Source organism: Frankliniella occidentalis, unplaced genomic scaffold (genome assembly GCF_000697945.3).
Source record: "Frankliniella occidentalis isolate FOCC.00 unplaced genomic scaffold, Focc_3.1 Scaffold240, whole genome shotgun sequence".
Lineage (NCBI taxonomy): Eukaryota > Metazoa > Arthropoda > Insecta > Thysanoptera > Thripidae > Frankliniella > Frankliniella occidentalis.
Genome location: NW_026267366.1, coordinates 139,880 through 162,422, shown reverse-complemented (window position 1 = coordinate 162,422; position 22,543 = coordinate 139,880). Strand labels below are relative to the sequence as shown.

Here is a 22,543-nt window from a genome sequence, read left to right as displayed (position 1 = left end):
CGGACTCGGACACCGGCCAGAAATAACTGCCCAACGAGTGGAAGGTGGAAGGGGTTATCAATAATAACACCCCCCACCCTTCCCCTCACTACTTCGCGTTGGGCCGATGCGCCGCCGCTGGCCGCCGCGGCCGCTGACATGAGCCCCGCCACGGCGCGTCGCGTCGCGCTCCGTTCATCTCCACCACCCATCGCGATCTTACGGCTGGACTGGACTACACTCGACAGCACTCGCGTGTTACATATTTTAATGGCTCATGTTCCAACGTCTCATGTCCACTGTTTGAAATTTTTCAAAAACATTCAGACGTTACAGCTATTCCAGAGATCCTATCGAAGAGACAAGTAAATGTGACACTCAATGGCAGGTACAACCAATAGAACCACCATCTCACAGAAGCCACTGATGTAGAGGATATAACTCTTGGCCCATCTGCATAGTGTCCTCAAAAATTGCGTTAGCCACAGGAAAATTTTGATAAAAGAAATTACAAAGCCAAGCGTTGCAGAGAAGGATATCTGGTGGCAAATGGTTAAATGACAACAAGAGGCACAATACCGCCATCTCTTCAGGTGAACAAGAAAACTCCCTACGACAGTATTAACATGATGTGGATAGAACTTTCCAAATACATCACACATACAGATATACCCACATTCTTTAACACCTATAGTATTTACCACCTATAACAAAACCTTGGAGGACAACTCATAAAGATAAACAAATTCTGACCAGCTGTAAACAACGCAATGTACTGAACTAATCAATAAAGAGTGAAATAAATTGCCAAAATTTTGAGATTACAGAGCATGGCATCAACTGACTAAGCAGAAAACTGGATCAAAACAAATCATAAAAAGAATGGAGGGGGAAGGGGGAGGGGGAAGTGTTTACATACATAACCTAACATAACCTAATCTGCAGCTTTCTCTCACCTGTAAGCCAGCGACATGCACTGGAAGAGCTTGGAGAGCGACGTCTCAATGGACAGAGTCTGTCCTGACTCCTTGAGGGTGGCTAGGGTGCTGCTGGCGTCGCCCCCTCCGACGCCAAAACTGTCAGCCCCAAGGCCCAGCCGCTGCACTGCCAGAGGCTGGAAGTTGAGGTGGATGGACGGCGAGCGCGAGTAGGCCTGTCTGCTGCTCGGGACGTCGAGGTCCTCCGGAACGGGGACGGCCACTTCGTCCTCGTCATCCTGCTCCTCGGCCTCGAAGTGCGACACCATGAAGTGGCCCGAGTGGATGGCCTCCTTCTCCTTCACCACGGTCGTCGTCATACCCGACCCCGACACTTTCTGGTACATCATCATTTACGCCCCAGCCTCGGCTCAACTCTCGTCACTTTTAACACTTTTCGTCAGAGGCCTGCTCCCGGGCGCCACCACTGCCACTGCCACCACTGCCGCCGCTGCGACGAGACGGCGACTTGCAATACGGTCACGCACTTGTCCACGGCCACCGCCAACCCTTGTCACCATCACTACGTCGACGCGACGGGGTACGACGGGGTACACACGGAGCACAACACCACACGGCGGGTCGGATAAGTTTCGCGCGATTCCTTCCCGGCCGTAAGGTGGCCCGGTCTGAGCGGCTCAAGATGAGACTCTGGGCGTCGGGCCTAGCGTCGATAGGCCCTCGCCTCCTGTCCGCGGGAGGTTGTGGTCAATGCTGACGTTGTGCCCCTGCTTGCTACTTGCCGCCGCAAGCCCACAAGGACAAGTGCTTGCAGTAACAAGCCCAACAACCCCCCCTCTTCCTTCCCACTCAACCCCATCCCCTGCCCCTCATTGCCCCCTTCACCCGCCACTACAAACGGCTGTCTGCGAGGCTATATAGCAGTGGTTTGAAAAATTGCCATATGCCGCTCGTCGTACACATTGGGAAGGAAAGCGGGACTGAGGACCTACAGTCTTCTTAGAGTTGCGATATCGGGGAATATTTTCAGTGTGATCGTAGTCTTTAGAACAGCACTGAGTCTTGATTGACAAACAAGAAAAGAACGGACTTGCCAAATTTGATATTTATTGAAGTTGCTTGACGTTGCTGCGTATTTTTCGTAACAGGTCTGACCTAGTCTCGTCCTGGATAAGCAACAAAAGCGAAGCGATTTATTTTACTCGCGAATGACGCTTAAGGGGCTGAGGGTCAAAAACATAAACAAAGGCTTCGAAATTTGAAGTGTCATTAATCCGATTGCCTCTTTTCAGGGACCATCACCAGTCATTTTGGCATCATGTCAGCGAATTCTACAGCAACCTCTGATCAGGTAAACGAAATTTACGGAACAAGTATATTTTTAGGAACCATTACTAGGTATTAGATCCTTAGGGTATTGATGTGTTCATTTTCTTACCCCTGAAATACATTGCATCAAAATTTACTAAAGCTTCCTATATAGCTGTCTGTGTCAAACATTTTTGATTTAAATATTGGAGAGCTTTGGCGTCCAATTCCTACATTTGACTCTTTTTTTTCCGCTGAAAGTTAATGAAATTCTTACTGGATTGGATTCTGAACTGTCTTTCATTCTTTTATTAAGTTATCTTCACTGTCCAATTATTTTTAATGTATCTAAGGTGAAGCAGTTGAAACGTCGTCTGGAGTTGTGGCGAGAAGCTGTCTTGCCTGTGTACGCTGTCCTCACTTGGGAAAAGCCATGGCATCCAGGCCTTCTTGCTGGTATTTCCACAAGTTTCTTCTTGTAAGTTGTCCTTTACAATATTTTGTTCAGTTTGAAGTATTTTTTCTCATTTCATTCTTACGACCTTTGTAGGCTGTTTTGGTACCTAGACCCAAGTGTTCTGACAACTTTGGCATTCATGGGATTGGTGGTGAATGTTTTTGACTATGCCATTCATCTGTTTGGCTCATATGCAAGACACCCTGATCAAGGTGACAAGTGGACTGGGAAGGATGAAAAGAAATTGGAGGAAGTCTGTCAAAGTGTTGTGTCCACTCAGGTTTTTGTTTTATCATCAGTATCCAAATTCTTTCAAATGCGGAACACCAGAACGAAAACTGTAAGTTCTTAATCAAGTTCATATGATTTTCAAAGAGTAAAGTTTAAAAATTAATCGCATAAGTGTGGTTTTAACTTGACAGTACTATGCTGTGACCATCTTATCCTTGACTATTTTGGCGTTCGTTGGAAACATGATTAACAACCTCTTCTTGACCTATTTGGTTTGTAAGTATTGGCAATTAATTAATAGGTAGTTAATATTTTGAACTTTCCATTTTTATATGAGTTTAGTGTCTTATAAACATTATTTTGCAGTTACCTTTGCTCTACTCCTTCCTGGTATGAAACATCAAGGTCTCCTCCAGCAGTGGAAATCAACAATTATGGGAGCCATGGGGAACACAAAGGGTGTTGTGAAAAAGTCAGACTAAGACATTTTTTAACAAAAGTTTTGAGTAAATCTATGACAGATGTTGTTCAAGCTAAACATTTCTCCAAGTAGTATCAATAACAAAATGAAAAAAACATTGCCCTTATATTTGATTAATGTGTGTTGTATTCTTTTTGTTCTGTTCACCTTTTCTCAGTTTCCACTTCCATATTTCATATCAGTTTGTGGTTTACTGTATGGATTTATCAAACTTGTAGAACATATGTAGAATATATGCTAGAATTTGGTCAGTTAGATTGCTGCTGTCTGCCATGTTTTTACTGTTTAGTAAAACTTTGATTATGTTCAGTAAAGAACTTAAAATTAATGTAGGTCTTTTGTCATTTGTGTCTCTTACGAAATTTCATCTATCAATTTTAAGAACAATCTCTTTGTTTAGTTTTACTGCAATTATTATTTGGTTTTGACTCATTTTACTCTGTACTTGAGCTGCTAGTCACTAATACTAAGTGTTGGTGATTGTGTGTAGGTTGTGATGATTATAATACTGTTGCTGTTTTTTACAGGACACTGTTGTTTTCAAAATAAATGATCTCAATCTTGTGTTTTATATGTGTGCTAGCATTTAAATTTTAAATTTTACGTGTTTAGAAGTAGAGTCACTGAATTTGATTTGTATTAAAGGCATAATTTTTCTAGGAGCAGGGCTAGATTTTCTTACTTTTTAACTCCCTATTTAAGGTTACTGCAGGAAATAGGTACCTAATTTTATTAGAATATGAGAATCCTGTATTTGTGTGTCCCAAAATTATTACAATTTTAGTAATAACTAAGTTAGTTGTCTTCTAAACTGTGTACCTAATTTGTATGTATAAAGCAGAATGGAAACATGGACTCAACAGCATCTATATGCAACAACAGCACTTACAGACCAGTTCAGATCTGAAACTGGTGCTGAACATTTTGTTGCTTGAACTAGTATTCTAAAATGCAACAAACTGCTTAGAGCTTCAGCCTCTGTTGCCTTGACGTTGAGTCCCTGATTCCCCAAGTATAATATTTATTAATGTTGATGTTTCTCAAATGTTAGATTTTTACCAAAGCGCAGTGGAAGACTAAAAGTTTGATAATTTAGCTTAGAATCTCATGCGTGTCTTCTGCATTCCTTGTGTCTACCTATCATTTCACATGGTAGATGTACCAAGTTAAAACTGTGCACAAATCTGCCTTTCAGAGAATGCATGTAAAATTATTTGTTTCATTATTTTCCTTAGCTTCTTGTCTTCTTTGTAGTTCAACACTTCTCCCTAAAATTATTGTAAACTAATAAACAAAGCGAATGAGATAATCTCTTCTAATAACATGCTTTTATTCTTTCATAAATTATTTAATAAATAACAATTCAGTATGGTCACTTGCAAAGTAAACAAAAGCAATACAATCTGTTTGTTAGGCGATAGGTTACCATACAAATCAGAAATAATAGTAAAGTTCAACTTTGGAAACATCCAAATCTTGGAGGGAAAAACTACTGCTTCAACCATGTGTTTAATAGTGTGCAATGGCAATGTAACTTCACAAATTTAATCCACATGATGTATGATTGTGACCCATGATTTATGAATCTCAAGTCAACCAGATTTGAGGAATTAATTAATTATATACATGACTTGATAACAAAAACAACAAAGCTGGAATACAAACTTACTCTTCACCATTTTAGGTACTTCAAAAGCAATGGTGTTCCATGCCAAACTTCTTAAAAACATCTCAAATGTTGGGACTTGCTATACTACAGACCACACAAAACATAAGCTAATGGAACAACGAAGTATTCTGGGAACATAGCAGTAGACTATGAAGGGGCAATAATTAACAACCCCAAATTTATAACATTCTTACAGTTAACATTACTGATTTCTTAGCTTTCATGCAAAGCAAGACTGTGCTTTGTACTTACTACAAACTTGAGATAACTCTTTTCGTTTTAAGGGATCAAGTTATTATTTTTAAGCATTTATGTAAGTGATACATACATGTGGTCTTTTAGTGAAGCTTTATGTGCAAATAACATGAAAGTCATAGAATGACAAGAATTTCAGCTACAGTATATAGATAAATGTCGTCCGTAACAAGAGGAAAAAGACATCACACAAGGAAGTGTTTAAAGAAAGAGATTAAGGATCTAAATATTAATGATAAGCTACTCTTTCTCCAGGCGAGTCATATTGTTTATTTTTTAGATAGGCAGACGATTATAGAAAGGGGCTTTAGCAGAAACTCGACACGTTTTGTCCCTGGTGACCACAAAGTGGCCACATTTGCTGTACTTTTCGACCCATACAACCCGTCTCAATCTCCAACACAGAACATGTTAGAGACACAGAACAGGAATTGAGGACAAAAATCACCTTATGAGGTAATCTTTTTAAGTATGGTCCTCAGCCAGCTCAGTTACACAAAATAGGAGGTACCCTTTTTGCTGTTGTAATCAGTATAATATCAAAGAAGTTTTAATGTTTGATAGAAATATTTCAATTTCTTCACATGGATATTGAGATCCAGACCAGGCGAGAGGAATGCAATAAGATTTTAAATCAAAGTACCTAACTAATGACAACAAGAAAAATAGTGTACAAGGATATGTATGAATCCATGTGAATCCCTACTTCCTGCATCAGTTACACCAATGGCACATTTCAAACTTGCTGCTTCATTTTTTTCTACCTTTTAAACTTGTGATACAATGAAGTATGTTCTTTGGAATGATTTGTAATCATTAATTGACAAAATGCCTCTGTAAAAAGAAAGACCATTACTGTTTCAGAGACCTCAGCAAAAGTGAGAAAAGCTACAAAATTGACAATTACCAATGCTGCTAAACACTAAAAGCCTCCTTCAATCACTTAAAATAATTGGCATGCTCCCGCAGCCAAATCAACAATAAACACAAAATTCATACAACATTTAATTTAAGGTTTCTATTGGACAATGACCTGTCATAAATACTGTGAGCTACTTCCCCTTAGAGATGTTGGAGTAAAAGGGGCTCTAACCAGTAAAGGTAAAGTAAGCCATAACAGATACAAACAAATTTATATAACTTGAAAAAAATGGGGCTAGAAGGGTAAGAACAAAACATATATTTGTCCTTTTTCTAGCGTTCAAAGGCTAGCAAGCCAAATAAAATACATCAAATATCACAAATGAATGAGATAAATCTACAACTCATAACATTAAAAAGTAACTTTGAAATAATTCCCTATAACTAGATAAGCATGGAACCAATAGTAAGAATGTCATAATACACCTACACTTAGTTTGAGAAAGAGTGCATTAAGAGTACGTGGCTTCAATATGAAACCAAACTAGGACCTGTAAAGGTGACGAGATAGATCATATAATTTTACTAATACAAATTCAAATTAAAAATTGAAATAATTGATCAAACTTTTGAAAAATTCGTTTGTTTACATAATCAATTAGAAAATAGCAGTAGAGAGACAAACAAGAATAGGTATCAGCACCAGACTACCAGACTCCTATGCAGAGCACCATAAAGCAATCTCTACTTGGAAAGGTGTCCTCAAACCATCCAGTATTGTCCATGAGATCCAGTTGCAAACTCCAGCAACACATGAAATTTGCTAATAAAAATATTTTTCAAGACAATCAACTTTCTATTCCATTTCTCACCCTACCCTACCAATCTAACACAAAAGCCACAAACAAAAACTTAAAAAAACATATAATTACTTACAGTCAATAATACCCAAATAATATAAAGGTTTAAAAATTAAAAAAACGGTGTAAGTCCATTAGTGACTTAATTCCTTACATTTACTTTAAGTTCAGATATTGCACTTCATGCACGCTAGGTCAAGCACTTTATTGATTTAAGTTAAGGAATGTGTATGTTCCATTTACTATGAACAAAAATTGTTATACAAAATCAATTGATTGTTTTAGTACTGCACAACCTAAGATGCAACATCAAAAGCTTTAGGCTTGACTAGCTCAGGTAGAAGTTTTTCATCCTGAAATAAATCCTGCGACAGTCTACAAACAAGATTAGATCAAATTACAACAATTTGAGCAGCAGCTGAAAATACTGCACATTTTTGTATGCTTCCTGTTATCCTCTGCCTAGTGTAAAGAAGATCCTGTATCAAGACCACCTTCTTCTTCAAGTTTTGTAAGGAACTTGATGACTCGATACTGCTGTTCTGTCTGGCGAGCCATATCAAGCAGGGCCAGTAGTTTCTTGATGCCAATAAACAATCTACAAAAAAATAAATTCACCAATCAAAAAGAGCAAATGATACACAAGAATTGGTCTGTGAACTTAATTAGATGGGAATACTTACTTTTGTCCCTGAAGCTTGCGGGCAATATCTTGAATTTCTCTCTTGCTGAAAACATCAGACTCCTCCAAAACCGCTATCAAGTGTTCAGGCTTAGTGAGGCTATGAACATGAAGGACAGCTGTGAAGCAAGACAGCATCTCCATGTCTTTCAAGACTTCCCTGAAAATACAACAAAACACAAATATGATACAATTGTCTAAGATGTAAGAATTGTCTAAAAATAAAAAAAAGTTAACATTTTGAGTAGGGAAAACACATACTTGCGACTTGTGGTGCATAACACAAGCAGTTTTCTGCCACGTGGAGGCTCTTTTTTGAGTAAAACAAGAAGTGCTTGCAGAGTAAGGTTGGAGTAGCGGGGCCCAATGGAGCCATAATCGAGGAGGCGTTCAATATTATCCACCAGGACACAGCTCAACACTGAGCGATAAGCATCATCGAAGTACTGTGATAAAGAAATGATAAAAAGTTAAGAAAATGTGACTTTTGCCACTTACATCAAAATCTTCAAAATACTGTGGGGTACTAACTTTGCGAATTTGGAGACATTTTGATGATTCTGTAAATCCAACCATTTCTTCGGGAGAACAAACTTTGACAAAAGGGAAATCAGAGTTCTTGGCTAATTGTGCAGCAAGAGCAGTTTTACCGGAGTTCGGAGGACCTGATAGAGAAATAATTTATTAGCACACAAAATCAAAAATTAACATTTGATTTTAATGATATCCAACTTATTTGAGCTGTCAGATTACCTTCAAGCAACACAGATACAAGGCCGGAGGACTCTGTAGAACGAGCTTGATTAATGAGAAGCATACCATCTTCAAGTAAACCACTAACTGGTGTTCCCCAAGTTATAATGCCTCTAGCAAGGTAATGGTCAAGGGCCTCAGCACTTGATCCAAATGCCTGTAATAATATTTCAATTATAATATTTATTTTATGAGCAGATAATATTATAGTGATAAAGCACAAAGCACACTTACAGGCTTGACATCATGCTCAAGAGCATGTAAGAAATCTCCACGATTAACAAGAAGCTTTTCCATCGCCTCTGGATCAACTTCTACTTTGCTTGCAGCTTTAATGAGCCTATTCATCGCAGTAGACTGCGCAGCACGAACCAAACCCTCGAGCTCAGCACCACTGAAGTTCTTAGTGAGTGTAGCCAATTCCTGCAATGTTAAAAACATATGATAGTTCCCGTTGATAAACTACAAAATAAACAAACAAACAAAAATGTTAGAAGTCTATGTTTAAGAAGCTGCCTCTCTTGTCGATACATACTTTCAAATCTACATCTCCAGCAATTTTCTTGTACTCCTTCATTCTTACTGTATGAATATTCAAAATCTGGTTGCGTCCATTTTCATTTGGTAGGCCAATCTCCATTTGAACCTCAAGACGACCAGGCCGTAAAAGAGCCTCATCAATCATGTCCCGTCGATTAGTCATGCCAATCACAAGAATGTTGTTCAATTGCTCCACACCATCAATTTTAGCCAAGAGTTGATTGACAACAGTGTCATGAACACCTGTGTTACCAGCAACCGATCCTCGAGCTTTACAGATTGCATCGATTTCATCAAAGATGATAATATGTAGGCCACTGTTTGGACCCAATCGTTTTTCTTCTTCTTCGGCATCCGCAAACAAGCGACGAACATTAGCCTCAGACTCTCCCACATATTTGTCAAGAATTTGGGGACCATTCACGATTTTGGGTTCCCTTGCATTGAGCATTTTTCCAATTTGACGAGCCATCAGAGTTTTACCAGTTCCGGGAGGTCCATACAAAAGGATGCCTTTTACATGCTTACAGCCAAGCTGTTCAACAACTTCAGGGGGAAACACACGGGACGCAAAGGCTCTCCTGAAGATAGCATTGAACTCCGTATCCAAACCACCAATACCCATTCTCTGGAAATCCCAATCTGGATTTATGATGGATTGACGAACAACTTTCCTAAAAGAATGATAGCAAAAACAGTATATTTAAAAAACTGAGAAGAAAACTAGTTAGATATATAAATGGGAAGTATTTTTAATTACCCTTTAGCAGTTCCAACCAGATTGACTGAAGAGCCTTCAGCTTTTTCAAACTGGATTGCAGTATCAGCCAGAAGTCTCCCCATTCGAGTGGGACATGGTTGGGCATTTTGACCAGTTTTAATTGCATTTAAGTCAGCAGCTGAAAATAAAGTTACAAAGAACTATGAGCATTAATGTCTTCTTTAATAAAAAATTAGAGTGGAACAATGAAAAGAAATACCTTCTAAGCTCTTCACAACAACGGATAAAAGCTTTTTTCCTCCAGCAAAATTGAATGCCAACTGTTGACTAACAGTGAATGCTTGACCAGTAAACTGCGATAAAAAGTCCTTTGCCATCTGATTAGAATCAATGGGGTCAGTGTTTGCTCTGAAACGTAAGTATAAAGCAAATTTAAATATGTCATAATTTAGTTACCATATACCACCAACAATAAACTAATAAACCTTTCAGCAACTCACGATTTTTTTTGAAGAAAATCAACTTCTAGCACAGCACTGCTGAGACACTGGAAGCTGGATGTAGAGTTGAAGTAGTAGGGGCGGACAGTAATATCCTGCCCAAGCGACAAACTAGCCCACTTTCGCTGAGGCAAACTAAACCCAATGGTACCAGGCTGCACCTCATAATGTGACTTGATTGTAAAGACAAAATGCTGTGAGGGTCCAGTTGACACCTCAATGTGCCTGTAAATAATCAATTAAAATTTATCAGGTAATATTAGAAGTAATAAAGTGCTCCCCCATTGTGGTCTTTGCTCATGGTCTACATAATTTATAAGTGACTCATAATTTACAAGTGACTCATAATTTACAAGTGACTCATAAGGTAAATTTAAAGGTGTTCCTTTCAGATATGTGCAGTAAGCATAATGCAAAGGTATTATAAAGCAAACATTATTTGATAACTATAATATTTACTCACTTAACGTCATCTGGGAAATCACTTTGACTGGTGACGGCACAGTTGGAAAAGGACAATTCATCAGTTGGACATTTTCCTGCTTTCATTCGCTGGAAAAATAGATTCAATTAGATGTCAATGAAAGATTTGTGATAAGAATGGACTAATAAACAATGGACATCAAGAAAAACAAAAGATTTAGAAGATGAATGAAACAAAGCCAGGCATTAAGACGTACACAGGTTAGGAAAATGAAAATACAATGAAAGTAATACTAAAAAAAAATCGTACAGTACATTACATAAGCAAAGGATTCATGTCAGTCGGAGAGACAAATATAAACTTCTAACAATCAAATATCATAGTTTATGAAACAATTAAACTTGGTGATGGGTAGTGTCAGAGTGGAGGAAACATAGTTGCGAAGTATCGTTGAGTGGATTCAGGGTTGAACAACAAAACATCGAGTACATTTAATTCGAACTTTTGTTAACAGTCTTTCTTACCAATTGAGCCATGGTTGGGCCGTTTACGGGAAGGAACTCTTTTTCAACAAGTATTGACTTTCTGCTCTTCTGCTCTGTTGTCTACGACGTACTGCAACCCGCAATGCATGCATAGGAGGTCACGGGGCTCCGTTCCTAAAGATACCTGATACCACCACCTTTTGACAGGGTTTGTTAATGTTGAAAAAAGGGAAAGAAGTTTTCAACTCGAAAAAACAAAGAAATTATTTAAAAATCTGTCTTGATTTAGTTTGGATAGAAAATGAGAGGTGTGTTCTTTTCTTTTTTGAAAATTTTGAATTGTAGTTGGATGCAGTTAGGAACAGGCCCAAACTTCTGTTTATCTGTCAAAATAGCAGAAGCAATGTGAGGTGAGTGAATTTTTAAAGTTTTACTCTCTACTATGTTTATTTCAATTGCTCGTTAGTAGACGGTTAAAAACTTGATCCTAAAATAATCTGTTTGTGTCAGAGGAGAGGACTTAAGTGTTTGTTTGCAAGTTAGGATCAAACTGACTGCATGAATACTTCAGCCCCTTCAGCACAGCATTAATATTTTTTTGTCGAAACAGAACTCCAAGTTGAATAAAGTCCAAAACTACATTCACAGATGTTTCATTTTCAGGGAAATTCAAAAGTAAGAGCCATGTGTGCTCTGTTAAGTCTGTTAGAAGAAGGACACATATCGGATTTAAAGGAATTCCTCACTCAAAATGACGTTGACGTAAACAGTGCCAACAAAGTAAGAAAGAACTTTTTCAGTAACCAATTAAGTTTGATTTGCAGATTACAAATATGAAAACCTTCCCGATTTGGTGGCATAATGGCATTGTGTGGCGCAGAACCATAGCATGCAGGATTTTCCATATGTTTCGGTTAATATAAATAGTATTACATAAATACTATTGTACAGTATTACTGTACTGCATAAACTGCATCAAAAATAGCACTGAATTGCGGACATTAAGTATACTTTTGAGGCTGAAGGCTTCTGCTTTTCATGGTTCTGCACTACACCCTGCTACCGCGCCACCAAATGGCGTAAGGTATTCTTCGGAATTTACTATTGAAACTTGTTGATTGTGTGACTTTGCAGCGTGGTGATGGGGCAGTCCATATTGTTGTTCGTCTTGGGGATCACAATGCATTGAAGCTTTTAATTGATCATGGTGCTGATGTCAATCTGTCAAATAGTTTAGGTGACACTCCTGCTATTTTAGCAGCAAGACATGGCGACCGGGAAAGTTTATGTATCCTCATTGATGCAGGAGCGGACTTATCACATGGAAACAAGGTAATTTTTTGTTTCACCTATTCGGAGCCTTCATCACCTTACAACACATAGCAACATTTAACTTCTTTTTTTTTTTCCATTCAATTCAATGCATTGTTGGTATATTACAGGAAGGAGAAACATGTCTGCATACCGCTTGCAATTTGGGTGATGCATCGCTCACTTCTTTTATATGCTCACACCCAAATATAAATATTGATCAACAAGATCTAGTAAGCTTTTTACACTCTGTACCTTCAAACCTATTTAATAGGGCTTTTGAATACCTGTACAGCATAGCACTCAAATTGCAGGATGGCAACAGTGCCCTTCACATTGCTTGTATTCAAGGCCATCTGGATTGTGCTAAAAGCCTCATTGCTACTGGAGCCACTCTCGATCTACCGAATTCAGTTTGTGCCACACCACTGCACTTGGCTCTTTCCTCAAAGCACTCTCACGTTGCCATGTATCTTCTTCATGCTGGTGCAGATAGTGATGTTCAAGATTGGGTAGGTGCAGGAGTTATGCAAAAGAGCAAAGTAAAGAGTACAGTTGTGAAAAAAACAACAACAAAAACACTGGTGATAGCTTGGATGTGTAAGGTAAACAATGCTTCTTCACTTTAGGATGGTGATGCTCCTATCCATTTTGCTGCTCGCCAAGGACTTCTTGCTGCCATACAAACTCTGTGTGCTTTTGGATGTAATGTGGATGTAGCGAACAAACAGGGTCTTACACCTCTACATCTAGCGTCACTTCATGGACATATTGAAGTGATAAGGTATTAGACTTTTGTTTGATTTTACTTAAAATTATTTCCTCATAAAATTTCTTTCTTAGTCAAAATATATATGTATTTGCTTTTCTTTGCTTAAGGTCTTTGTGTCTTGCTGGTTGTAACACTGAAGTTAGAAATGGTGATGGCATTAAAGCGGAAATAACTGCTCTCAAACATGGACATAATGGGATTGCAGACTTACTCAGTAGACTAAAAAATGTAAGAGAGTAAATTTTTGAAAGTGTGTAAATTCTACTGCAGTCATTCAAAATTGTGTTGTTTACTTTTTCTCCCTTTTCTCTATAGAGTGTGCTCCGGGAACAGTTTACAAATCAACTTGTCCCAACATCCCAGCCAATATCACGAGTAAATTTAAAGTTCTTAGGTCATTCAGGAGTCGGCAAGACAACTTTAATACAGTCTTTACAATCAGGATACTTCTCAAATTTGTTCAAGAGAAGTAAAGCAAATTTGCCGGTAGCCAACTGCATCCTTAAAGGTTTGTTTCTGAGATATTTAGGTAACACTGAAAAGCTACGTATCAATTTTACCCCTTAGTTAAATAGAAATAATTAGTTTTGGGGTCCTTTGAGGTGTACTGCCTTCTTTGTCGTTACATTTTTCTTCTATGTGTGTCTCTTAAATGTGGGTAATTCTTTCAAGTAAATTTTAAGGCTACATACTTGGTTTAGCAATTTTGAAGTTCATAATCCCCATAATGGTAGTGTCCTAGGCCGTTACAGGTACCATAACGTATCTAGTTGCCTCTGTCTTTTTTATTTAGATTTTAATTTGTGAAGGTTGGATGAGTCAACATAAAAGTATTTTCAGGAATTGCATCATCTCCTACCAACACTCACATTGAAATGGACATCACACCACGAAGTAATTCATTGACGTTTGATACATTCAGCTACCAGTACACTCGGGGTATATCTGTCAAGCAGGTAAACTCACAATAACACTAGATTTTGTCTGTGTAGTCTTGGTGAAATAGCACCATTTTTTATTTTTTTTATTCGTGATCAAACAATCTAGGCTAATTGAGGTATGCTTTCAGTGTTTTAATTTGGATGCAGATCATATTTTTAGATGCTTTTTTAGTAAGTCTTTCCCTCAATATATTTTCATGTAGTTAATGTGATACTGCTGACATAGAAAAATTTACATCCTGTCACTGCTTTTGGTTTGGTTTGATGTTTTTAGGCTCTGTTCAGCTCTAGGTGAGCAATATGAAAATCTGTGAGGAAGTATAGTAAATAATTGCACAGAAGCTTAATGTATAGATTAAAAAAGGTACTTTGCTGTTTGAACCCTTTCTATTTGACCATGTTGTGCTTTCTAGCTAAAGAATATGCTTTTAAACTAACTGCCTTTTCTTTTGTTTCCTCTTGTTTTTAGGTTTCAATGACAGGAGTAGGTGATCTTGCACTCTGGGATTTCTCTGGACAGGACACATATTTCCTTGTGCATCACCATTTTTTAGGGTGCACACGAAGTATTTATGCCCTTGTAATTAGCTTGCAGGATTCTCCTGCTGTCCAGTTTCAGCAAGCTAGTTTCTGGTTGAGCTTTCTTCAAGCTCGTATTCGCCCCTCTCAAAGTATAGGTATGTCCAATTAAATTAAAATAAAGAACTTTTTTCCTTAAATTTTGATCAAATAAAAATATTTTTTTGCCATTTTCTGGTTTATACAGGTTATTGTGGTCGCATCAGCAATCCTCTTCAGGTTGTTGTAATAGCTACTCATCCTGATGCTGTGCGACTACCAAGAGATTCTAATGGGGACTACTTCACATCAGGAGTTGAAGACCTCATGTTACAGCTCCAACAACAATTTCAAACAACATTTCGAATACACTCCGAGCCTTTCATTGTAGACGCAAGAGCTCCAGGGACAAATGTGATGCGTTGTCTTCGTCAGCAATTAACTGAAATGAAGCAGAATGTCATTCACGTAAGAACCTTTTTCCTTTTCTGTTCTTTCATTAGAATTAAAATTATAGAGCAGTAGTTTTGTATATGTTTCATGTACATACTTTCTGTCTATGTCATTTAATGAAATTGCATCTTCATGACCCAAGTCAGTAGTGCACATACTATTGGAAATTGCAATACTGCAGCAATATTCTGAGTTTGCTGATGACAAATTTGAGATGGGTGGACGTTATTTTGGTGGTGATTTTTCCCTTGTCCTCTATATTAATTTTATGTCACTATATTTACCTATTGCCTGTTCTTTCTGTGTTGAAGGAATCACTCAAACTTTTCTGCTGACTGACCAGAATTTGTGTGATGATGCCTTTTTTTTTTTATCAATTCATGTTTGATTTTTTCCCTTGGGATACTACAGCAGGACAAGAGTCAACAGCTTGTAGGCATCGACAACATCAACTACAAGGAGTATTCCCTTCTACCATCATTCCCTGTTTCTGTGGTACCTGCAATTCATTTACCTCGAATTTTTCCCACTGGCTATGAGGTGTGTTTCTCTTAAACTACTTGTTGAGTAGTCTTGTGCAGTACTGTTTTGTTTGTAATCTTTTGAACCATTCTTTTTGAATGGCCTGTATGATTCCCAGTGTGTGTAAATGTGACTGTTAAGTGACCACTCAGTTGTTGTTTTCTTGGACTCTACCAAACACTCATATAGTTGGTGATTATGTTTTAGTTAAACACTGGTAATGCACTGGATACTTTAGACTGTATGATCATAAATGTTGATATTGCTTCCAGTTTTTGGTAAGCCTGTGTTTATTGCACCCAAAATATTCAAATGTATGCAACTAGCTACAATCAGTTTGAAAAATATACTTGTAGTCCCAAAGCATATAACGCTTGATATGTTGTCTTTTGCCGTGATGATATAGTTGTAGTTTGGAGACAATGTTGGTCCACAAATGAGAGCAGCCAAAAATAATTAAAATATATTGGCTGTTCTTATTATTTGGGTGACCTGTTTGTCTGGTAGAGGTAAAATCAACGTTGAATGAATTACACAGGTTTGCTGCTGCTTCTCGTATCTTTCACCCTGGTGTTTTTGTATGTCTCTTCTGAAATAATTTCAACTTATTTCCAGATTGGTTTACCATGGTCAACTAGCATTTTTCCTGCTTACGTGTTTTGTAGAAGTAGGAGTAAATTTCCAGTAAAACAACCAAGAATACTGTTGTATATTTGATTATTGGCAAACTAAAGCACTTGCAGCTGCCTCTCCCACAAGCTAGTAGAACCAGGACAATTAATTTATGTTGGACCATTGTTTTCTGCCTGACATATGTGATCAGCAATGCAAAGTAGTCCTAGATTTTCAGAATGGCCCACTCAGTCAGTTATTTTATCATTTCATTATAGTGTGTATTATTTCACAAATTGTTCCACTTTTTTGTCAATAGTAAATGTGCATTTTTCAGTTGATAAATCATATCCTCCCCCTTCCCCTTTAAAATGTAATGAAAAATAGGTTAATTCACAATCCTCAACATTTTTTTTTCTATGTTTCTTGTTTACAGGGTATTCCAAAATGTTCAGGTTTCCTGGAAGGAGTCTTTGCTTGGCTGCCAAATGCTGTTCATCAGTATGAGCATTTTCCTGTGATGGATTGGGAAATGTTTCTCCAGGCAGTTCGCTCTAATGTCAACCCCCTGGCAGGAGAGGAACACATCAAAGATATTTGTTCACAGCTTCAAACCATGGGAGAAGTAAGTGCAGTCATTGTGCCAGTATAATGCTTGTTAATTTTACTTCAGTAATATATTTACAGTAACATTTTTTTCTAGGTACATATTCTCCACTGGCAACCTCAAGATGTTGTTGTGCTTTCTCCTCAATGGCTTTGTGAAAATATCATTGGGAAGTTACTGTCAATTGAATTTATTACTTTGGCACGGGTGACTGGGTGTTATACTGTGGATGATTTTCAGGCAGCATTTACAGAATGTGATGCCTCAAAACTGCTTGTTTTGTTGGAACAGCTTCAGTTGTGTACACATGTGGGTCCCAATCTTTTTTTTAAAAAAAATGATATCTGTATACCTTAAGAGATGGTTCTCAACCTCCCTATTTACATATTGCTTCTTTCTTTTCCCTAGTGTGAGAATGATGGTGAACTGGAGTATGAATTTCCATGCTACAATATGGTGGAAACTATTGAAGGCTTATGGGATTCACAAGATGTTCGATATGGAGATTGTGCCAGTTACATAGGCTTGCGGCTGAAATCCTCTCCAGGGACTACTCATTTATTGCATTCAGTTTTTCCCAGAATCCAGGCAAGTAAACTTATTCTTGTTGTGTTAGAATTTCCCATAGTTCTAGGTACTTCTATTGCCTTTGATTTACCTTATAATTTCACAAATATTTTTTTCCCTTTGGATGTGGTCAACAGGTACAGCTACGGCTGGCAACAAAACGATATGCTGATCCTGAATGCGATTTATATCAATGGTTTCGTGGCTCTAAACTGTGTGCTGGAATTTTGGAGAGTATGGTTACTTTGGAAACAGACTCAATATGTGGGGAGTGTATTGAAATCAAAGTACGGGGACCAGAGGGAACTGGTATGGCATGTTTTTACTTCATTGAAGAATTACTTGGCATTGTGCAAGTGGTAAGTTTTATTCCTTTTATGACATTGCCCTAAATTTGAAAAAAAAAATAGTAACTTATGTTTTGCAAAGGTCTTGTCTGAGGTCTGTCCTAGTCTACAATTGGAGAGGTATGTTCTCAGTGAGAGGCAATTGAAGAATCATGCTACTCCGTATTGTTTTTCACCAACTGAGCTTGCTACTGCACTCTTGGATTGTGATTTGAGTGTGTGTCTCCATAATCCCTGGCTAGAAGCATGTGAATCAAGTTCTACAGCTGATGAATCTCTTCTCAACCTGATTGCCTGTGGAACACCAGAGGTCAGAAAGTAAAAGATTAAGAATAAGATTTGTGCAATGTAAATAGTTATTCTTTGAGGCTTTATAGACTTTTGTATAATTTATGAAAACTTTTGTTCAGGTGGCAGATGTAATGGTGCTGTGGCCTACTCTCCCTGTTCGAGAAATAAGTATAGGGTGTCGCCGAGCTCTAAGTGCTCTTATGGATCCACCTGACCCATTGGGGAAAGACTGGTGTCTTTTGGCTGTGCAGCTTGGTTTGACTGAAAGTGTGGCACATCTGGATGCTGCAGTTCATCCATCTCATCCAACTCAAAGCCCCTCTCTCAGTCAAACTAATGCTTTACTAGAACGGTGGGCTCAAACAGAAGATAATGATGCCACCTTAGGTAAGCTTGCTCGAGCTTTAATTTCTTTGGGACGTGAAGATGCTGTAGACCTTTTGCTAAGGTCGGTTCCTCTCTACCAACTGATTGACACAGAGGAAGAAGAAGAAGAAGGAGGAGAAGGAGGAAAGGAATGTGTGGAATCAAGTAAGACAGCAACGTCACCTACAAATGGTGGAAGAACAAATCTTTCACGTTGAATCAAAACTTGTTGCTGCAGCAATTAATCTCCTATAACTAAAAATACAAACAAAACAACTTTTCTCTGTTAATTTTGTTTTATATATCATCATTGTTTTTACTGATTACAATTTACACTTTGGTCAAGTTTGTATGTGTTACTGTTAAAGCCTGTTATAGTGTGGTTTAAAAAAAATAATTTCTGTACCACTTTTCTCTTGTTAAAAACCTATTACGTGTTGGAGGATATATTTTAAGCAATTTTATACGATCTGTCCAGCTACATTTTTGAATTAAAGCAGATAAAGAAGGTGATATTAAAAGTTGAGAGAATTCCACAAACTGCTCAGGAAAATCACCAATATATCACTATATTTTTCTGTGATAGAAACATTTCTGAAACATTTTTTTCTGCTAAGCAAAGCGGGAAGAGAAAACTGATTTAGTAAATTCTCTCTTCATGCGACCTGAAAGATAATAATTATTTGCAGCATGAATGATTAGTCTTATTCGTATTTAAAACATGTTAACAATTTTATAATTGTTACAAGATTTTGTAATATTTAAATAGGTTTTCTACTCAACCAGTGGCTGTTCTTTCTCTATTCAATCAAAACTTATCTGTTGAATGTCAATTCAATACTATGCACAATAATTGGTTTGTGTATACAGTAATTATAGTGAAAATCACTCTTAATGGACTGATGTACTAAGTATGCTAATTCATGATGCCACTGTACTGACTTCATTTTGTGCCCATCATAATCAGATAGATGAAAGTATTCGCTCAAGGAATGTATCTTAAGTTGTAATGTTATTATTAGGTATGTAGTTTTAATTTTACAAGATGATGGTTAGCTTATCACATCCATCATGTTCATGTTTCATGCATGTTGTGTTTTCCTCAGTTTTTCACATTTTGTGGTGTGGTCACTTATTGTTTCATGGGCTTGGAAGTCTATGACGGCTGTGGTTTTTTTAACTCTTGTACTTTGAACTTCAAACACTAAAAAAACAAAATAAAAATCCTTGATGTTTCCAACTTTTAATTACAAAAAAACAACAACATTAGAATATGTACTTAAAGTGCGGGCAGTCTTATCAGCACATTGCTATTTTGAGACTGCCAAATGGTACTAAGTTTTTTCTTTTTCTTTCTTTTTTTCTGGATTTATCATGTATATAGCATTTGCGTAAGTGTAATAATACAGCTTTCATTCCAAAAATTGCACTTGATTAAAACTAAAAAGTTTTAGAATTGAACATGTTGATTGCTATAATGATTGTTCACAATCCTTACTGATGTAGCCTGCTGCTGGAGCACCAATATTGCCAATGCCATAATATGAATAAATTCAAAATAACACTCAGAAATGTAACTTGTTTTCTTAGACACCTATTTGCACAGGGTTTTCGTTTCTCTTTCATTACAATGTGTTTAGTGGTGCTGCAGGGGCTGGAGCACTCCTTGCAAATTGCACAACCAGTGGTTTGTCCTTAAGAATGTAACCATTTGTTTCAAGAAGTGCTTGTTCAGCGAGATTTTGTGTTGGGAGTGTAATGAAAGCCTGGCCTTTCATTCTACCTTCAGTCATCAAACGCACATCAAAGCTGAAAATAAACAACCATAAATAAATAACCATCAAAATATTAAAAGAAATTGTGAAGAAAATTGTTTTTGTGGAAATAACTTTCTTACATATTAATATCCAGTCCTTCGCAATCTTGTTCCGGAACTTTTGAGTAACGACGGTAGATAAAATGTAAATCTCTAGCAGTTGCGTGCTTTGATATATTTTTAACATACAAGCGACAAGAGGGCACACCAGGAGAATAGTTTTTAAAAACAGGCAAAACCTGTAAATCTGTAGAACATGGAGAACATTAGATGAAATTGAAACCACAGACTGTAACAGTTCATAAATTTGTTTTATAGAAACAAAAACAATAACCTTTTTGTGGGACTCTGTTTGAGGCAAGTTGTTCAAGTGTGATTGTACTGCCAGTTTCTTCCAAACAGTCTGATTCTTTTGCTTGAACCTCCTCCAGACTCTCATTGGATTTAATAGGTGGGTGCATAATACCAAACCCACCTTGTTGATCAGAACAAGTTGGGATGGAACTAACAATATTTTCACTTTCTTCTTTTTCAAGGGGCAATGATCCACACAAGCGCAGCTCAATTTTTTTAGGCAGAACACAAGTTTCTGCCTTTTCAAATACTTCTTCAGCCTTCATATTGGATGATGACGAAGACATTTCACTGGGTACGGCGGGCTTGATAAAATGTGGTCGTTTTATTGGCCTAACTTGTCTTCGAGGAAGCATTCGTTTCAGTATTGAAGTATTAGGATGAGCTATGATTTGTTCTTCCTCACTTTCCATTTCAGATTCACTACTTGACTTATGTACCCATATGATTTCAGTTTGTGTTTCTTGATTACAGGTGGACTTTAGCCTTGATCCATCCTATAAAATAAAAACAAAATTTCAAAATAATTAGATGACTACAAAATTAGAGGTGCGTATTTGAGCTATGACTGTGTGAAAAGCAATCAAGCATACTTGAAAGGGTGGGGGTAAATTCATACGGTTCATTAAATGCAACAGTTGAGTATACAACCGGGGATGCATTGACAAAGCTCTGCTTATGTTAGACAGAGTTGCAGGCGTCGGAGGAGGATACTGATAGTGCAAATGGCTTGGTGGTGGTTGAGAAAGATTTAATCTACTACTCCATGAAACAAGGCGTCGCATGAATTGGTCTTGCATCCTTTGCCTGTTGTCTTCTTCTGGTCGAATGTCACCTCTGGTTGAACAATAACTAACAGTTATTCATGTTTATTATTAACTATGCACGTCTTAACATGCAAAAAATATAAGACTTACTTATCAGATGATGATACCTGTTGATCAGAAAAAGATGGAATAATACTGTGTGAATACTCTACAGTGAGATGACAGCCTAAAACCTCCATTTGATGCAAGCGTAAGAGGGCAGCTTTAGCTGCTGAAGGCGTCGGAAATCTGGACAGGTACAAGCAGAACAATAAATGACTTGTATGAGCAGCAGGACACAAACATAATATTAATGCAAATGTGATTAACATCAGCTACGTTCATTCTTGAACTTACTTTGCAAAGACAGCTTCATTGTTTTTCCCTCCAATGCAGACACTTCTAATAGAAACAGCTCCAAAATGTTGAAGGAACTCCAATTTGTCACTATCAGAAAAATCTCGGGGCATATGGCGTATGCGAAGGGTGAGATTTGAATCTCCTTTTGGAAGTGACATGGTGGTGGTATTGTTGTTAATCGTTAACCTTCGTGAACACGAGTGTACAAATAAATTGCTTTTCGATCACAGATTTTTATAGGTATTCATTTAACTACAATAAGACCTACAAGCAGCGGTGATTTTGGCGTTTCGATCCATTGAACATCAAAAATTAAATTGCATTTAAGGCATAAGAAAATCGAGCAACATTGAACACCAAGCTCCAAACTCCAAAACAAACTAACATAAACATCCAGTGGCACCAACGTCACCCATTCGTGCTGCTCAGTTGGTAGGCATGCCGCTGAGTCCAGCAGAAGCAAAAAACTTCTCAGCATTAATAGTAAAGTTGCTGAAAATTGCTCTAATCTGAATTATTGATTGAAATTTCACAGCAGCAATGTCTTCCTGTGTCAGCAAAGGTATTGTTTATGTTTAGACCAAAGTTTTGGCTCCAACCACTATCTTTATTTTTATATATATCATTTTTCAATGATCAGACAAAGGGTTATGTTATGGCATGTTATGGCACTGTTTATTTTTCAGGGGTTTTGCGAGTTATACCAACAATTATCA

General features: G+C 37.6%; 6 protein-coding genes across 7 annotated transcripts in view; 3 read left to right on the top strand and 3 right to left on the bottom strand.

The window, feature by feature from the left end:
* Positions 1–1,728, bottom strand: part of LOC113209895 (MLX-interacting protein) — a gene marked incomplete in the record, with an annotated part of 45,315 nt that extends 43,587 nt beyond the window's left edge. The window contains 1 exon segment of the mRNA XM_026427663.2: positions 936–1,728. Within this exon segment, the coding sequence (XP_026283448.1) occupies positions 936–1,309 (374 nt within the window).
* A 371-nt stretch (positions 1,729–2,099) lies between these two features.
* On the top strand, positions 2,100–3,531 carry LOC113210195 (ADP-ribosylation factor-like protein 6-interacting protein 1). Its single transcript, XM_026428066.2, has 5 exons — positions 2,100–2,268; positions 2,579–2,703; positions 2,776–3,022; positions 3,105–3,189; positions 3,280–3,531. The coding sequence occupies exons 1-5, from the start codon at positions 2,236–2,238 to the stop codon at positions 3,393–3,395; spliced, it is 606 nt and encodes a 201-aa protein (XP_026283851.1). The 5' UTR covers positions 2,100–2,235; the 3' UTR covers positions 3,396–3,531.
* Positions 3,532–4,700: 1,169 nt separating this feature from the next.
* Positions 4,701–11,345, bottom strand: LOC113210166 (vesicle-fusing ATPase 1). Its single transcript, XM_026428030.2, has 12 exons — positions 11,184–11,345; positions 10,699–10,787; positions 10,236–10,460; positions 9,995–10,143; positions 9,775–9,913; positions 9,010–9,688; positions 8,709–8,897; positions 8,475–8,631; positions 8,253–8,386; positions 7,983–8,167; positions 7,723–7,881; positions 4,701–7,637 (listed from the first exon to the last, which is right to left on the bottom strand). Exons 1-12 carry the CDS (start codon positions 11,193–11,195, stop codon positions 7,502–7,504), a joined length of 2,253 nt encoding a protein of 750 aa, XP_026283815.1. The 5' UTR covers positions 11,196–11,345; the 3' UTR covers positions 4,701–7,501.
* A 69-nt stretch (positions 11,346–11,414) lies between these two features.
* On the top strand, positions 11,415–20,063 carry LOC113210157 (death-associated protein kinase dapk-1). 2 transcript variants are annotated; one of them, XM_026428013.2, is made up of 18 exons: positions 11,415–11,554; positions 11,808–11,924; positions 12,279–12,476; positions 12,587–12,688; positions 12,770–12,967; positions 13,085–13,239; positions 13,335–13,455; positions 13,543–13,735; positions 14,068–14,183; positions 14,638–14,845; positions 14,935–15,194; positions 15,591–15,719; positions 16,750–16,938; positions 17,017–17,229; positions 17,329–17,508; positions 17,625–17,846; positions 17,917–18,144; positions 18,245–20,063. In XM_026428013.2, the coding sequence occupies exons 2-18, from the start codon at positions 11,829–11,831 to the stop codon at positions 18,707–18,709; spliced, it is 3,273 nt and encodes a 1,090-aa protein (XP_026283798.1). In that variant the 5' UTR covers positions 11,415–11,554; positions 11,808–11,828; the 3' UTR covers positions 18,710–20,063. The 2 variants fall into 2 exon arrangements, with proteins under 2 accessions (XP_026283798.1, XP_026283807.1); XM_026428022.2 differs by lacking the exon at positions 15,591–15,719 and having other exon boundaries at positions 11,509–11,554.
* On the bottom strand, positions 19,719–22,224 carry LOC113210175 (RNA-binding region-containing protein 3-like). Its single transcript, XM_026428042.2, has 7 exons — positions 22,096–22,224; positions 21,825–22,013; positions 21,579–21,716; positions 21,255–21,498; positions 20,642–21,158; positions 20,389–20,554; positions 19,719–20,300 (listed from the first exon to the last, which is right to left on the bottom strand). The coding sequence occupies exons 1-7, from the start codon at positions 22,131–22,133 to the stop codon at positions 20,117–20,119; spliced, it is 1,476 nt and encodes a 491-aa protein (XP_026283827.1). The 5' UTR covers positions 22,134–22,224; the 3' UTR covers positions 19,719–20,116.
* The window catches only part of LOC113210185 (39S ribosomal protein L10, mitochondrial), a 10,197-nt gene continuing 9,859 nt past the window's right edge, over positions 22,206–22,543 (top strand). The window contains exon 1 of the mRNA XM_052273020.1: positions 22,206–22,389. Coding sequence (XP_052128980.1) covers positions 22,368–22,389 — 22 coding nt within the window. The 5' untranslated portion in view covers positions 22,206–22,367. The remainder of the gene's footprint in view (positions 22,390–22,543) is intronic.

Bases quoted from the DNA above. Each gene is read 5' to 3' on its own strand.
- LOC113210195 (XM_026428066.2), top strand. From the start codon at position 2,236: ATGTCAGCGAATTCTACAGCAACCTCTGATCAG. The intron at 2,269-2,578 runs GTAAACGAAATT...AATGTATCTAAG, and splicing joins CTACAGCAACCTCTGATCAG to GTGAAGCAGTTGAAACGTCG. The intron at 3,023-3,104 runs GTAAGTTCTTAA...TTAACTTGACAG, and splicing joins GGAACACCAGAACGAAAACT to TACTATGCTGTGACCATCTT.
- LOC113210166 (XM_026428030.2), bottom strand. The intron at 10,144-10,235 runs GTGAGTTGCTGA...CTTACGTTTCAG, and splicing joins GATTTTCTTCAAAAAAAATC to AGCAAACACTGACCCCATTG. The intron at 8,898-9,009 runs GTATGTATCGAC...TTAACATTGCAG, and splicing joins CTGGAGATGTAGATTTGAAA to GAATTGGCTACACTCACTAA.
- LOC113210157 (XM_026428013.2), top strand. From the start codon at position 11,829: ATGTGTGCTCTGTTAAGTCTGTTAGAAGAAGGACACATATCGGATTTA. The intron at 14,184-14,637 runs GTAAACTCACAA...TCTTGTTTTTAG, and splicing joins GGGGTATATCTGTCAAGCAG to GTTTCAATGACAGGAGTAGG. The intron at 17,509-17,624 runs GCAAGTAAACTT...TGTGGTCAACAG, and splicing joins CAGTTTTTCCCAGAATCCAG to GTACAGCTACGGCTGGCAAC.
- LOC113210175 (XM_026428042.2), bottom strand. From the start codon at position 22,133: ATGTTCAATGGATCGAAACGCCAAAATCACCGCTGCTT. The intron at 22,014-22,095 runs GTAGGTCTTATT...GTGTTCACGAAG, and splicing joins CGCCAAAATCACCGCTGCTT to GTTAACGATTAACAACAATA. The intron at 21,499-21,578 runs GTAAGTCTTATA...TTGTTCAACCAG, and splicing joins CAGGTATCATCATCTGATAA to AGGTGACATTCGACCAGAAG.